The sequence below is a fragment of the Eurosta solidaginis genome, chromosome 1 (genome assembly GCF_040869045.1).
Source record: "Eurosta solidaginis isolate ZX-2024a chromosome 1, ASM4086904v1, whole genome shotgun sequence".
NCBI lineage: Eukaryota > Metazoa > Arthropoda > Insecta > Diptera > Tephritidae > Eurosta > Eurosta solidaginis.
This window is the reverse complement of record NC_090319.1, coordinates 139,812,544-139,824,730: the sequence shown is the minus strand read 5'-3', so window position 1 is coordinate 139,824,730 and position 12,187 is coordinate 139,812,544. Positions and strand designations below refer to the sequence as shown.

General features: G+C 37.8%; 1 protein-coding gene across 7 annotated transcripts in view; it reads left to right on the top strand.

Annotated features, from left to right (window-relative positions):
- mtd (mustard) overlaps window positions 1-12,187 on the top strand; it is a 2,476,738-nt gene that overhangs the window by 1,840,748 nt on the left and 623,803 nt on the right. For all 7 annotated transcript variants that reach the window (XM_067759877.1, XM_067759878.1, XM_067759880.1 and 4 more), the window contains one exon: window positions 8,181-8,343. In XM_067759877.1, the coding sequence (XP_067615978.1) occupies window positions 8,181-8,343 (163 nt within the window). The remainder of the gene's footprint in view (window positions 1-8,180; window positions 8,344-12,187) is intronic.

The following is a 12,187-nucleotide window of genomic DNA, read 5'->3' as shown; positions in this document are numbered from 1 at the left end:
AGGAATTGAGATAGATATAGACTTCCATATATCAAAATCATCAGGATCGAAAAAAAATTTGATTGAGCCATGTCCGTCCGTCCGTCCGTTAACACCATAACTTGAGTAAATTTTGAGGTATCTTGACGAAATTTGGTATGTAGGTTCCTGAGCACTCATCTCAGATCGCTATTTAAAATTACCAATGTCGGACTATAACCAAGCCAACTTTTTCGATATCGAAAATTTCGAAAAACCGAAAAAGTGCGATAATTCATTACCAAAGACGAATAAAGCGATGCTACTTGGTAGTTGAGTTGAACTTATGACGCAGAATATAAAAGTAGTAAAATTTTGGACAATGGGCGTGGCACCGCCAACTTTTAAAAGAAGGTAATTTAAAACTTTTGGAAGCTGTAATTTGGCAGTCGTTGAAGATATCATGATGAAATTTGGCAGGAACGTTACTCCTATTACTATATGTATGCTTAATAAAAATTAGCAAAATCGGAGAACGACCACGCCCACTTAAAAAAAATTTTTTTTAAACGCAAATTTTAACAAAAAATTTAATATCTTTACAGTATATAAGTAAATTATGTCAACATTCAACTCCAGTAATGATATGGTGCAACAAAATGCAAAAATAAAAGAAAATGTCAAAATGGGCGTGGCTCCGCCCTTTTTCATTTAATTTGTCTAGGATACTTTTAATGCCATAAGTCGAACAAAAATTTACGAATCCTTGTGAAATTTGGTAGAGGCTTACATTCTGAGACGATAACTTATTTCTGTGAAAAAGGGCGAAATGTGTTGAAGCCACGCCCAGTTTTTATACACAGTCGACCGTCTGTCCTGCCGCTCGGCCGTTAACACGATAACTTGAGCAAAAATCTATATATCTTTACTAAACTCAGTTCACGTACTTATCTGAACTCACTATGTATTGGTATAAAAAATGGCCGAAATCGGACTATGACCACGCCCACCTTTTCGATATCGAAAATTACGAAAAACGAAAAAAATGCCATAATTCTATACCAAATACGAAAAAAGGAATGAAACATGGTATTTGGGTGGATTAGTTTATTGACGCAAAATATAACTTTAGAAAAAACTTTGTAAAATGGGTGTGACACCTACCATATTAAGTAGAATGAAATGAAAAATTTTTGCAGGGCGAAATAAAAAAACCCTTGAAATCTTGGCAGGAATACTGTTCGTGGTATTATATATATAAATAAATTAGCGGTATACAACAGATGATGTTCTGGGTCACCCTGGTCCACATTTTGGTCAATATCTGGAAAACGCCTTCACATATACAACTACCACCACTCCCTTTAAAAAGCCTCATTAATACCCTTAATTTGATAACCATATCGTACAAACACATTCTAGAGTCAACCCTGGTCCACCTCTATGGCGATATCTCGAAAAGGCGTCCACCTATAGAACTAAGCCCCACGCCCTTTTAAAATACTCATTAACACCTTTCATTTGATACCTATATCGTACAAACATATTCTGGAGTCACCCCTGGTCCACCTTTATGGCTATATCCCGATAAGGCGTCCACCTATAGAACTAAGGCCCACTCCCTTTTAAAATACTCATTAATACCTTTCGTTTGATACCCATACTGTACAAACGCATTCTAGAGTCAGCCCTGGTCCACCTTTATGCCGACATCTCGAAAAGGCGACCACCTATACAACTACCACCACTCCCTTTTAAAACCCTCATTTATACCTTTAGTTTGATACCCATATCGTGCAAACACATTCTAACTAAAATTCGTTGCAATATGTTGTGAGGATTCAAAAAGACCTCAACTTTTACGGTCCTTGCTTTCGATGACGTCGATGGTATTTCCTCAACGTTATTCTCTGCGTTCCTTGTTTGGCCTTGTCTCTTCTCTAACCTGGGTTCGGGAGAGCGGCTGTTTTCGTTGGCTTCGGCTATGTGGTATACTTTCAGCTCACTTAAGTGGGCTGTCCCCCCCTACTTTTGATGATTTCGTCTAGCTCTACGGTCACTCGGGACACAACGTTCATAACACGGTGTTGTCCACTATACTAGGCGCTAGTTTGGCTGAAAATTTTTCCACCGCTCTTGATAGCTGATGGTCCCTTACCAGCACTAGGTCACCTAAGGGCGGTCGCCATTGCCTGCTCTTTAGATTGTAATGCTTCGAATACTTCTGTCATCTTCTTTGACGTCTCTCTTGGGCTCGACACTTTCTCTCCTGTACCGAATGTCTGCTCGTAGTAAAGGACTGCTGGACTGTAGCCTGTTGAATCACATATGCTTGTGTTTAGCGCCAGCGTTTTCTCTGGTAACATCTCGTCCAACGTTCTCTGACCGTTTCCCGTAAATTGTGCTATCATTCTCCTATTGGCCCTGTTTGTTCTCTCAGTCGGATTCCCCTGTGTTGTGTATTGCGCTGTTAACTGGTGTTTAACGCGAAGCTCCTCTAGAAATTTCTTAAAACGTCTACTGATTAACTGGGCTCCGTTGTCCGTGATGAGTACCATGACGCTGCGTGTTCTTTGATTCGACATATGAGCAAAGTACTTAAATGATCCTTATATGAAAAACAGTAATATTACGTATAATTGGGAATGGACTCTTGAGGTTAATTTTAAGTTTTTAAACTTTTCGTTAATACTTCCGATATTGTATTGTTTTAATAATTTTTGGAGTTTTCTAGAAAAAAGCGATTGATTAAGCACCTCCAGTGAGGATTCGTGCTGTTAAAAACTCGGAAAATTCAAAGTGTCAGTTTGTGTATACTTTGTTGAACGATTGTGAGAGAAGAAAAGTCAAGAAACGAAAGGTCATCGCATCACCGTGGCTTGAGAAGATATCCGTGAATTAAAACTGGAGGATTTGATAACCTCGAGGACCCTCTAATTCTTTATTCTGACCGGAATATCGACGGATTTTTTTAAAGAAAATCCTCTAGCATGGGCGCGAGATAAAGGTTATATTTTGGGCTTTGAAAAAGTGAAAATTTTCAGAGTGACAAATGATGTGGCAGAACGTCTTGTAAATCTGTTAGAGAATCTGAACGGGGCACTAACAGCAACCGAAGAAGGGTATCAGAATCTCAGTACAAACGTTGATTTCAATAGAAAAGTGTTTCCCAAGGCAAAAAGGGAAAAATGGTTGAAACTCTGAAAAAATTGAAGTGATGACTTTTAGAAAATCTTTATTTGTAATATACTTGAGAAGACGATGAGGTGAAAGACGCTGTTTATGAACAATTAGAACGTGTTCTTGGCCCCACAGTCGGAAGGTTCAGCCTACACAATGAAACTTCTCCTAATGGCCTGAGGCTGATTGACTTTGCCGGTGCTCGAAACATAGTCATATCCAGCACGAGGTTAATGCATAAAAAGATACATCAAGCTACATGGCTGTCCCCCGACCGAAATACTCGCAATCAGATAGACTACGTTGTGATAGACGGACGGCATGCCTCCAGTGTTTTAGATGTGCGTACGATCCGATTACCTAACATCGATTCGGATCATTATCTCGTCGCAGCCAAAGTACCAACCCGCCTCTGCGCGGCTAAAACCAAGGAATAACAAGTAAGGAAAGCTAAGTTCGGGTGTAACCGGACATTACATACTCAGCTGAGAGCTTTGGAGACAAAATAAGGGAAAATCACCATTTAGCAAAATGAACCTTGGGTAACCCTAGAATGTGTTTGTATGACATGTGTATCAAATGAAAGGTTTTAAAAAAATAAATAAATGTAAGGCGCGATAACCTCCGAAGAGATCTAAGGCCGAGCTTCTCTTCCAATTTGCGTCGTGCTCCTCTTGATTTTCCCTACAAATTGGCCGGACGGGACCTACATGTTTTATGCCGACTCCGAACGGCATCTGCCAGGCAGATGAGTTTTCACTGAGAGCTTTTCATGGCAGGAATACACTCGGAGCGCTTGCCAGTCACTGCCGAGGGGCGACCCCGCTTAGAAAAATTTTCTTCTAATTGAAAAACCTTATTTCTAAAATTTTGATGTTGCTTTGCCCGGGAGTTGAACCCAGGACATAGGGTGTGATAGGCGGAGCACGCTACCATCACACCACGGTGGCCGCCAATGAAAGGTGTTAATGATTATTTAAAACGTAGTGGGCCTTAGTTCTATAGGTGGATGCCTTTTCGAGAATTCGCATTAAGGGTGGGCCAGGGGTGACTCTAGAATGTGTTTGTACGATATGGGTATCAAATTAAAAGTATTAATGAGGATTTTAAAAGGGAGTAGCCCTTAGTTGTATATGTGAAGGCATTTTCGAGATATCGACCTAAATTTGGACCAGGGTGACCCAGAACATCTTCTGTCGGGTACCGTTAATTTATTTATATTTGTCATACCACGAACAGTATTCCTGCCAAGATTCCAAGGGCTTTTGATTTCGCCCTGCAGAACTTTTTCATTTTCTTCTACTTAATATGGTAGGTGTCACACCCATTTTACAAAATTTTTTCTAAAGTTTTTTTGCGTCAAAAAACCAATCCAATTACCATGTCTCATCTCTTTTTTCATATTTGGTACAGAATTATGGCATTTTTTTCATTTTTCGTAATTTTCGATATCGGAAAAGTGGGCGTGGTCATAGTCGGATTTCGGCCATATTTTATACCAAGATAAAGTGACTTCATATAAGTACGTGAACTAAGTTTAGTTAAGATATATCGTTTTTTGCGCAAGTTATCGTGGTAACGGCCGAGCGAAAGGACAGACGGTCGACTGTGTATAAAAACTGGGCGTGGCTTCAACCGATTTCGCCCATTTTCACAGAAAACAGTTCTCGTCATAGAATCTTTGTCCCCACCCAATTTCACAAGGATTGGTAAATTTTTGTTCGACTTATGGCATTATCTAGACGAAAATGAAATTTTCTTTTATCTTTGTATTTTGTTGCACCATATCATTACTGGAGTCGAATGTTGGCATAATTTACTTTTATACTGTAAATATATTAAATTTTTTGTTAAAATTTGACTTTAAAAAAATTTTTTTTTAAAAGTGGGCGTGTTCGTCATCCGATTTCGCTAATTTTTATTTAGCACACATATAGTAATAGGAGTAACGTGCCCACCAAATTTCACTATGATATCTTCAACGACTGCCAAATTACAAGTTGCAAAACTTTTAAATGACCTTCTTTTAAAAGTGGGCGGTGCCACGTCCATTGTCCAACATTTTTCTAATTTTCTATTTTGCGTCATAAGGTCAACGCACCTACCAAGTTTCATCGCTTTATCCGTTTTTGGTAATGAATTATCGCACTTTTTCGGTGTTTCGAAATTTTCGATATCGAAAAAGTAGGCATGGTTGTAGTCCGATTTCGTTCATTTTAAATAGCGATCTGAGATGAGTGCCCAGGAACTTACATACCAAATTTCATCAAGATTTCTCGAAATTTACTCAAGTTATCGTGTTTACAGACGAACGGACAGACGGACGGGCGGACGGACATGGCTAAATGAATTTCTTTTTTCACCCAGATCATTTTGATATATAGAAGTCTATATCTATCTCCAGTAGTTTATGCCGTTACGGATTACCGTTATGCGAACAAAGTTAATATACTCTGTGAGCTCTGTTCAGCTGGGTATAAAAAACACAAGAAAAGCTAGACGTCGAAAGGCTGCAAGGGCAACAGACCGCCAATGATTTCCCAACTCGACTGTCACACCTCTCTCTCTGAGAGCACAACTCAACCTGTCGGAATGCAAGACCAGTGGGAGCGTATCTCCAAAGCACTTCGTACTACCGCCGAGGAAAAAATTGGTTGCCGGCGGCCACGGAAAAACAACTGGTATGATGAAGAATGCCGCGTTGCAACCGAAAGAAAAGACGCTGCCCACAGGGCTACGTTAAAAGCGAGTGCAACAAGAGGAGTGTGTGAGCGCTTTTCAGGAAGAAAAAAGCAGGGACAGAAAGGCGTGAGTGCGAGGAGCTTGAGCTGCTAGCCACCAGGAATAACGCCCGAAAATTTTACCATCGGCTGATTGGACTTGATCAGTGCGGCTTCTGACCTGGTAAATCTACCTTCGACCAGATTTTTACAACAACACTTGAAAAAAAAGAACCGTGAAAAAAGAATCGACACACATCACCTCTTCGTCGATTTTAAAGCCGCCTTCGACAGCACAAAAAGGAGCTGCCTATATGCCGATATCAGTTAGAATTTGGAAGTACCTCTTCGAGCCGTTCGAAACTAAACGAAGTTCCGAAGGGTTACCCCTATCGTGCGATTTCTTTAATTTGATGTTGGGGAAAATTATACTAGCTGCGGAACTTAACCGCTTTGGAACAATATTCCATAAAAGCGTACAATTACTGGCATATGCTGATGACATTGGTATCATCGGCCTAATTTAGACGGAAAAAGCTCATTAAAATGTATGCAGATAGTCCAAATTTAAGGCAGAACAACGTCTGCAGGGTCTGCTTGTTTTTGAATATAAGTTTAACTCGTTATGTTTAATTGAATATTATAATGTAGTTATAATGTTAAACCTTCAATATTGTAACGTCGCTCTATTCAAACACTCAAACAAGCGATCCTTTTACATAAAAGAATGTTTATTAGTTTTCAATTATCTTATTTTAATTAAATAATATTTTCATTTCATTCTATTTCGGACGATCATTACAATAAAATGGTATATTTAAGATTTGAATTCTTTACATAAGTCATTCGAAATTCGAACAGGATTCGATTCTTTAAAACGAAAGAAGTCACAAAAAATTACAATGTCACACAAAGTGGCATTATATTGTTTGTTGTGGAATTCTTGGGCTTTAGTTTCAAGAAACACTAAAAAAAATGAACAAGTCCGCAATGGAAAAATTTTAAAAAGTTACCATAAACGAAAACGACCCGTAATGCAAAAATTTTATGAATTTTAAAAAGTTGCAACAATTTTGTTATTATAAACCTGTTGAAGATTAATCCAATTTGAAAATTATGAACTTTTCTGAATGAACAAGTCTATAAGATTTTTGTAATCTCTAGATGAAATAAATAAATAAAACTGATGCAAAATTTAAATTAAACTTATATGGCAACACTACCAAAGATGAAAATAGATGGCACAGTATATAAGCTAGTGGCTGGAAATATTTCAATTGATGGCTGTTTGTAAAATTCACTTTACTTTTAAAAAGGCAATTTAAATTTTCAGTTTTTGGTTGGTGAAGAATAGCTCTGAAGTGTTCTTTTTTAATACGCTTATATTAGCTTCACTGGTATGTACGCTTGTTGGTAACTCTCCAGGCTAGGCGCGCAAAGGAGAGTTAGATCCATCTAGCGGCAATTATTGAAGACTCGCGGCAGTGGTTAAATAACTCGCTACAAAACGAGTGGTGCTTAATAGCGGATACGCGAACCTATGATGCTATCAACATCAAATATCTAAGTGGATTGTAGATACTAAAACGGCACCATATTTCCGTGTTTTTAGTTTTTTATTTGATATTTATTTTTCAAATGTTTATAAATTTGAATATCAAAAGGCGTGGAAACACTACAATCCAATTTTTAAAAATTTTACAATTTAAAGTAAAAAACTTTGAAAAACTTAGATGATTCTTATAAGTTTTTATGAAAATTACATATGGCAACCCAATATTTGACAGATCTTTTCGCCTTCCTTGTTTGACAAACGTAAAAACGTAAAGGCCGAACGAAATTGATAGAGAATACGGTTTCTATACGAAAACGTCGAGACACGAATCGTTCGTCTGAGCTTTCATTCGCAATACAGAATGATGCCCTTAGTCTAAATTAATTAATTATAAGTGAAAAAATATGATCACAAAAACATTTGACATGAACAGCCAGGGCTGCCGAAACGATTTGATACAAAATATTGCTAAGGCATGCATAATTTTGACTAATCGCAATATTTTGTGGAGACTATTTTGAAAACTTTATTTCAAAGACGTGTATTGAAAGCAGCTTGTTCAGTCTTTAACTATAGCTTACGAAATTTAAAATTTTTATTAACGAAGAAAATTCAGCGGTGTTTTTCAAAACTTAGAAATTTTTACTTAACATCGGATTTATAAAAACATCGAAGGAAATCGATGATTGAATCCAAGACCATTGATATTTTATTACATTTAACGTGTGACTACATGTTTCTTCTTGAATTTTTAATTTTATTTCTAGAACTGATACCACGACCGGCCCGTGCATGCCCCGATCCACCATTGTACTTACGCCTACGCATGGGTAAGCCCATCGGTAAAGCAATACCACTACCAACCTCTGTTATTTCGTATGGCAAAAACAAACTGCGACCTGAATACTGGTTTAGCGTACCAAAAAATCGGTAAGTTTATTACACTTTCCAAGAGGTGTAAAATACATATAACAATTATCGTGAGTTCATGTATCAAGGAAACATTTAAAGAGTTACTGTCATTGAAACAATGTTCTTGACAAGTTTCTTCAAACTCAGTCGCGTTTTTTCGGGTTTGATATTTAAAGTTTTGTGAAGAACTTTATTTAGAAGAGCGGACCTGACGTGTATTGACGTATCATAAATACATTGCCAGTGTTGTGATGGTTAAATCTGTAAGTAACTTGGTCGTTATCGATTTTTTCTCGCAGATATATAACTTAAAGGATCAAGGATCCTTGCACTGAAAAAAAATTAAAGGGCCAACTTGCCCTGCAAACACAATAGAACACAGTTAAGATTTTACAATAAGATTTATTCTAGGATACTTATAATCCTATTTACAATTTGGAGAATAGAATGTAGTAGTGATTAGTACGAATACCCCGACGCAACTGCTCTCACAATATCTTCTGCTGCCTTTTATAACATTCCTCTTGGCGTCGTTCCGTAGCCAGACATATGCGACGTCTGAGTGTGAGTGTGGCCTTGATTTCCCGCGGGTGTCTTACTTGGCTGGCATGTGCAATGCAAAAGTTTCACAACAGTGTGAAATAAAAATATGCTGACTCCGCTGCAATGTGCATGGGTACTGACTTGGCTCCCATAGGTTTGATAACGTTGCGAAAGTAAAATTGCATTGCGCGATATGATGAAATACACTTGGCCTTGAAGCGCGTGTTGGGTTGCAATTATGCTGCTTACAGCAATTATGCTAACGCAGCTGCAGGAGGCCTATGGGACTAAGAATAATTTTGCTGACACAGCGGCTCGTGTAAACTTCAGCTTGTGGGAATCCAACATGTTGGGTGCCGACAGCGTGTTAACTCCTCCCCCTTTAAAGATCTGCGTCCCACGGATTAGTTGGCAAAGAAGATTTTCGCCTCTTCGACTTAGCCGTTTTACAATATTTATTTCAGGTAAGAGTATCTTTGCTGTGATCTTCCTCCAAATGCATCAAATGAATAGCATAAGTAGCAATAACCCTGATCCTTCAGAAAGTGCGAACCATTTGGTCTTGTCCCTTAGGTATTTCAGAAGTTTGATGTTTTCCATTGTTATTCCGTGTACCAGGTTGAGGTTTAATGCCATGCTGTGGTTTGTAATGCTGGTCAAAACTGGTGGAAGAACCTGTACTCCAGAGCTACTAGTGCTTGAGTATGTTTCGTTGTTAATGACAATGGCCTGGTTGTCCATCTGAAGAATATAAGAACCGTTTAGATAAATTAAAATTTTACCTGATCATAAGGTGAAGCTAATTATAAAACCATATTAATACGGCAGCAAGCGCGTTGAAGCGAATGAAGAGTTACAAAAAAACATACAGGTAAAGCTAATAAAAGCTAATAAAAGCGCGCTAATAAAAACAATTGAAGGAGGACGGATGGCGGATGGCGGGAGGAGAAGGAGAGGACCACTTATTGTTTTTCCAAAATTGTTTAGATCTCCATCTGTATGTGCCAGATACCGAAAACTACTGATTTAGGAGAAAATTTATATTGAGTTATAACAATTATAGATTTTACACCAGAGGAGGAGAGAAAGGGGGGGAGGGGGACGGAGGGTGTCACTGCTCACTTTGTAAGCCATCGACTTTTTTGACCCATTGAGTCTGTGATATTGGTGAAGTCCAGTATACGGAAAGTTATAATGTGTAAACATTATTAAAAAGTAATTGTTCGAAGGGGTCGTGGGACCCCCACCCCTCTTTCCATGTTCGAAAAATATTTCGCTAGTAGACTATTGTCTGTGTCCCAAATTTTTCCAAATTCCGTGTAGCCGTTCTCGCGTGATTCAGTCACAAAGACTAAAAATATAATCATACCAATTCTAAATATTCTCGCGGAATTTTGTTCTCGCGGATTTTTTTATTCCCGCGGAAAAATTCCTCCAATTCTTTTCTCCTAGGGAGAAGAATAATTGGGGAATAGGAAGTTCGAATTTTCGAAGTCAGCTGTTTTGTCAATTGAAATTTCGTTGCGCATTTCTTATTTTGTTTAAAATATTGTAAAGTTTAATTATTGTTGCCAATTGTTTGAAATTAAGAAATAAGGTATAAACAATGCATATTATTGCATTTCATGTGGTATTCACTGAAATGAGTAATGAATTGGTGCCACAGCAACATCAACAGAGGAGCATAAGAAGAAGACCTGCGGGATAACACAAATCCGCCGGAGCTGACAGCATACATTCTGCAAAGCAATTTTCTGGCGGCCAAGTCTAGTTGAGTTCACCTTTCGCCATATGCCAAAATCTATGTAAGCCTTCTTAAAAAATCCTTTCGCAATTTCTGGATGGCTGCATCAAATATGCGAAGAGCTCTTCCGTTGCTTATGATATATTTTTCGACTTAAAATAAAGAATATTGTGGTTGTTGTTGTTGTTGTATTAACAGTGAGAATATTGTGGTAGAATGTAAATACATATTTTAGCACAAATTTGTACAAATAAGTGTTCTTTCTTAAAATAACCAATTTCCTTTAACTATTTTTATGCATTCCCTTTAATTTAACTAGTGAAAAAACTCCTATGAAATGGCAGAGAAATATCCCTCTCCCTCACATTCATAATACCTACTTTTCTCCCATAACCGGTTTCCGCTTTTTCGAACATTGTTCAGAATCCGAGGAAAGGGAGTAGTGAAAAAACTCACAAGGAATTTTTATTTAGAATACGAGGAATGGGAGAAGGGAAAAAACTCGCACGGAATTTTCGTTTAGAATTGGGCTGAATAATTAAATTATAACTGTTCCTAGGGGGCGGGGACCTCCCCCTTTTTAAAAATATATAGCTACACTGAAAGAAAAGACTGGTAAAATCAACCGAAATACGGGTCAATTCAACCGAACTTTCTGTCAATTTTTATCCATCGCAACAAGATGTTGAATCAACTGCGCACAAATCGTTGATTCGTAATTGACCGTTTTAGTAGTCAAATGAACAAAAAAAGTTGTTGCGACAGCTTTGTACGAAACTACCTATGTTGCCATATACATAAATAAATAAATGTAAGGCGCGATAACCTCCGAAGAGATCTAAGGCCGAGCACCTCTTCCAATTTGCGTCGTGCTCCTCGTGATTTTTGCTACAAATTGGCCGGATGTGACCTACATCTTTTATGCCGACTCCGAACGGCATCTGCAAGGCAGATGTGTTTTCAGTGAGAGCTTTTCATGGCAGAAGTACACTCGGAGCGTTTGCCAAACACTGCCGAAGGGCGACACCGCTTAGAAAAATTTTCTTATAATTAAAAAACCTTATTTCTAAAATTTTTATGTTGCTTTGCCCGGGGTGCGAAATTTGCTTTGCAAATAGAAATGAATTTAGTAGTCACAAAACTGATTCTCAATTCTTTCAGTTGCAGCTCAGCTCATTCTCAATTTCTTCTCTCGCATGCAGTTGCCACACTTCATTGTTTCGAACAAAACTTGTATAAATGTTTAACATAACATTATAAATAGAGAACTTGTAAGTTATAGAAATGTAAACAATCAAATCGCTAGAAGGTAATTTACCACTGGAATAACTTTACATGTAATTCGGCAAGTTAAATTTTCGTAACACTTTAAGTTGAAACGATTCAAAAACAACTCAAACTTTTATGTTGTCGGAAACATCAACATTAAAAAAGGATGTTTTTTAATATCTTGTTAACCTCGTTCGCGTGAGTGAAAATTCGTAAAAACTTGAACAAAATATTACTAACTTTGGAAAAATCCTTTTCGTTCAAACAAAACTTTTGCAACAAGAGGGCACAATTTTGCATTTCGCT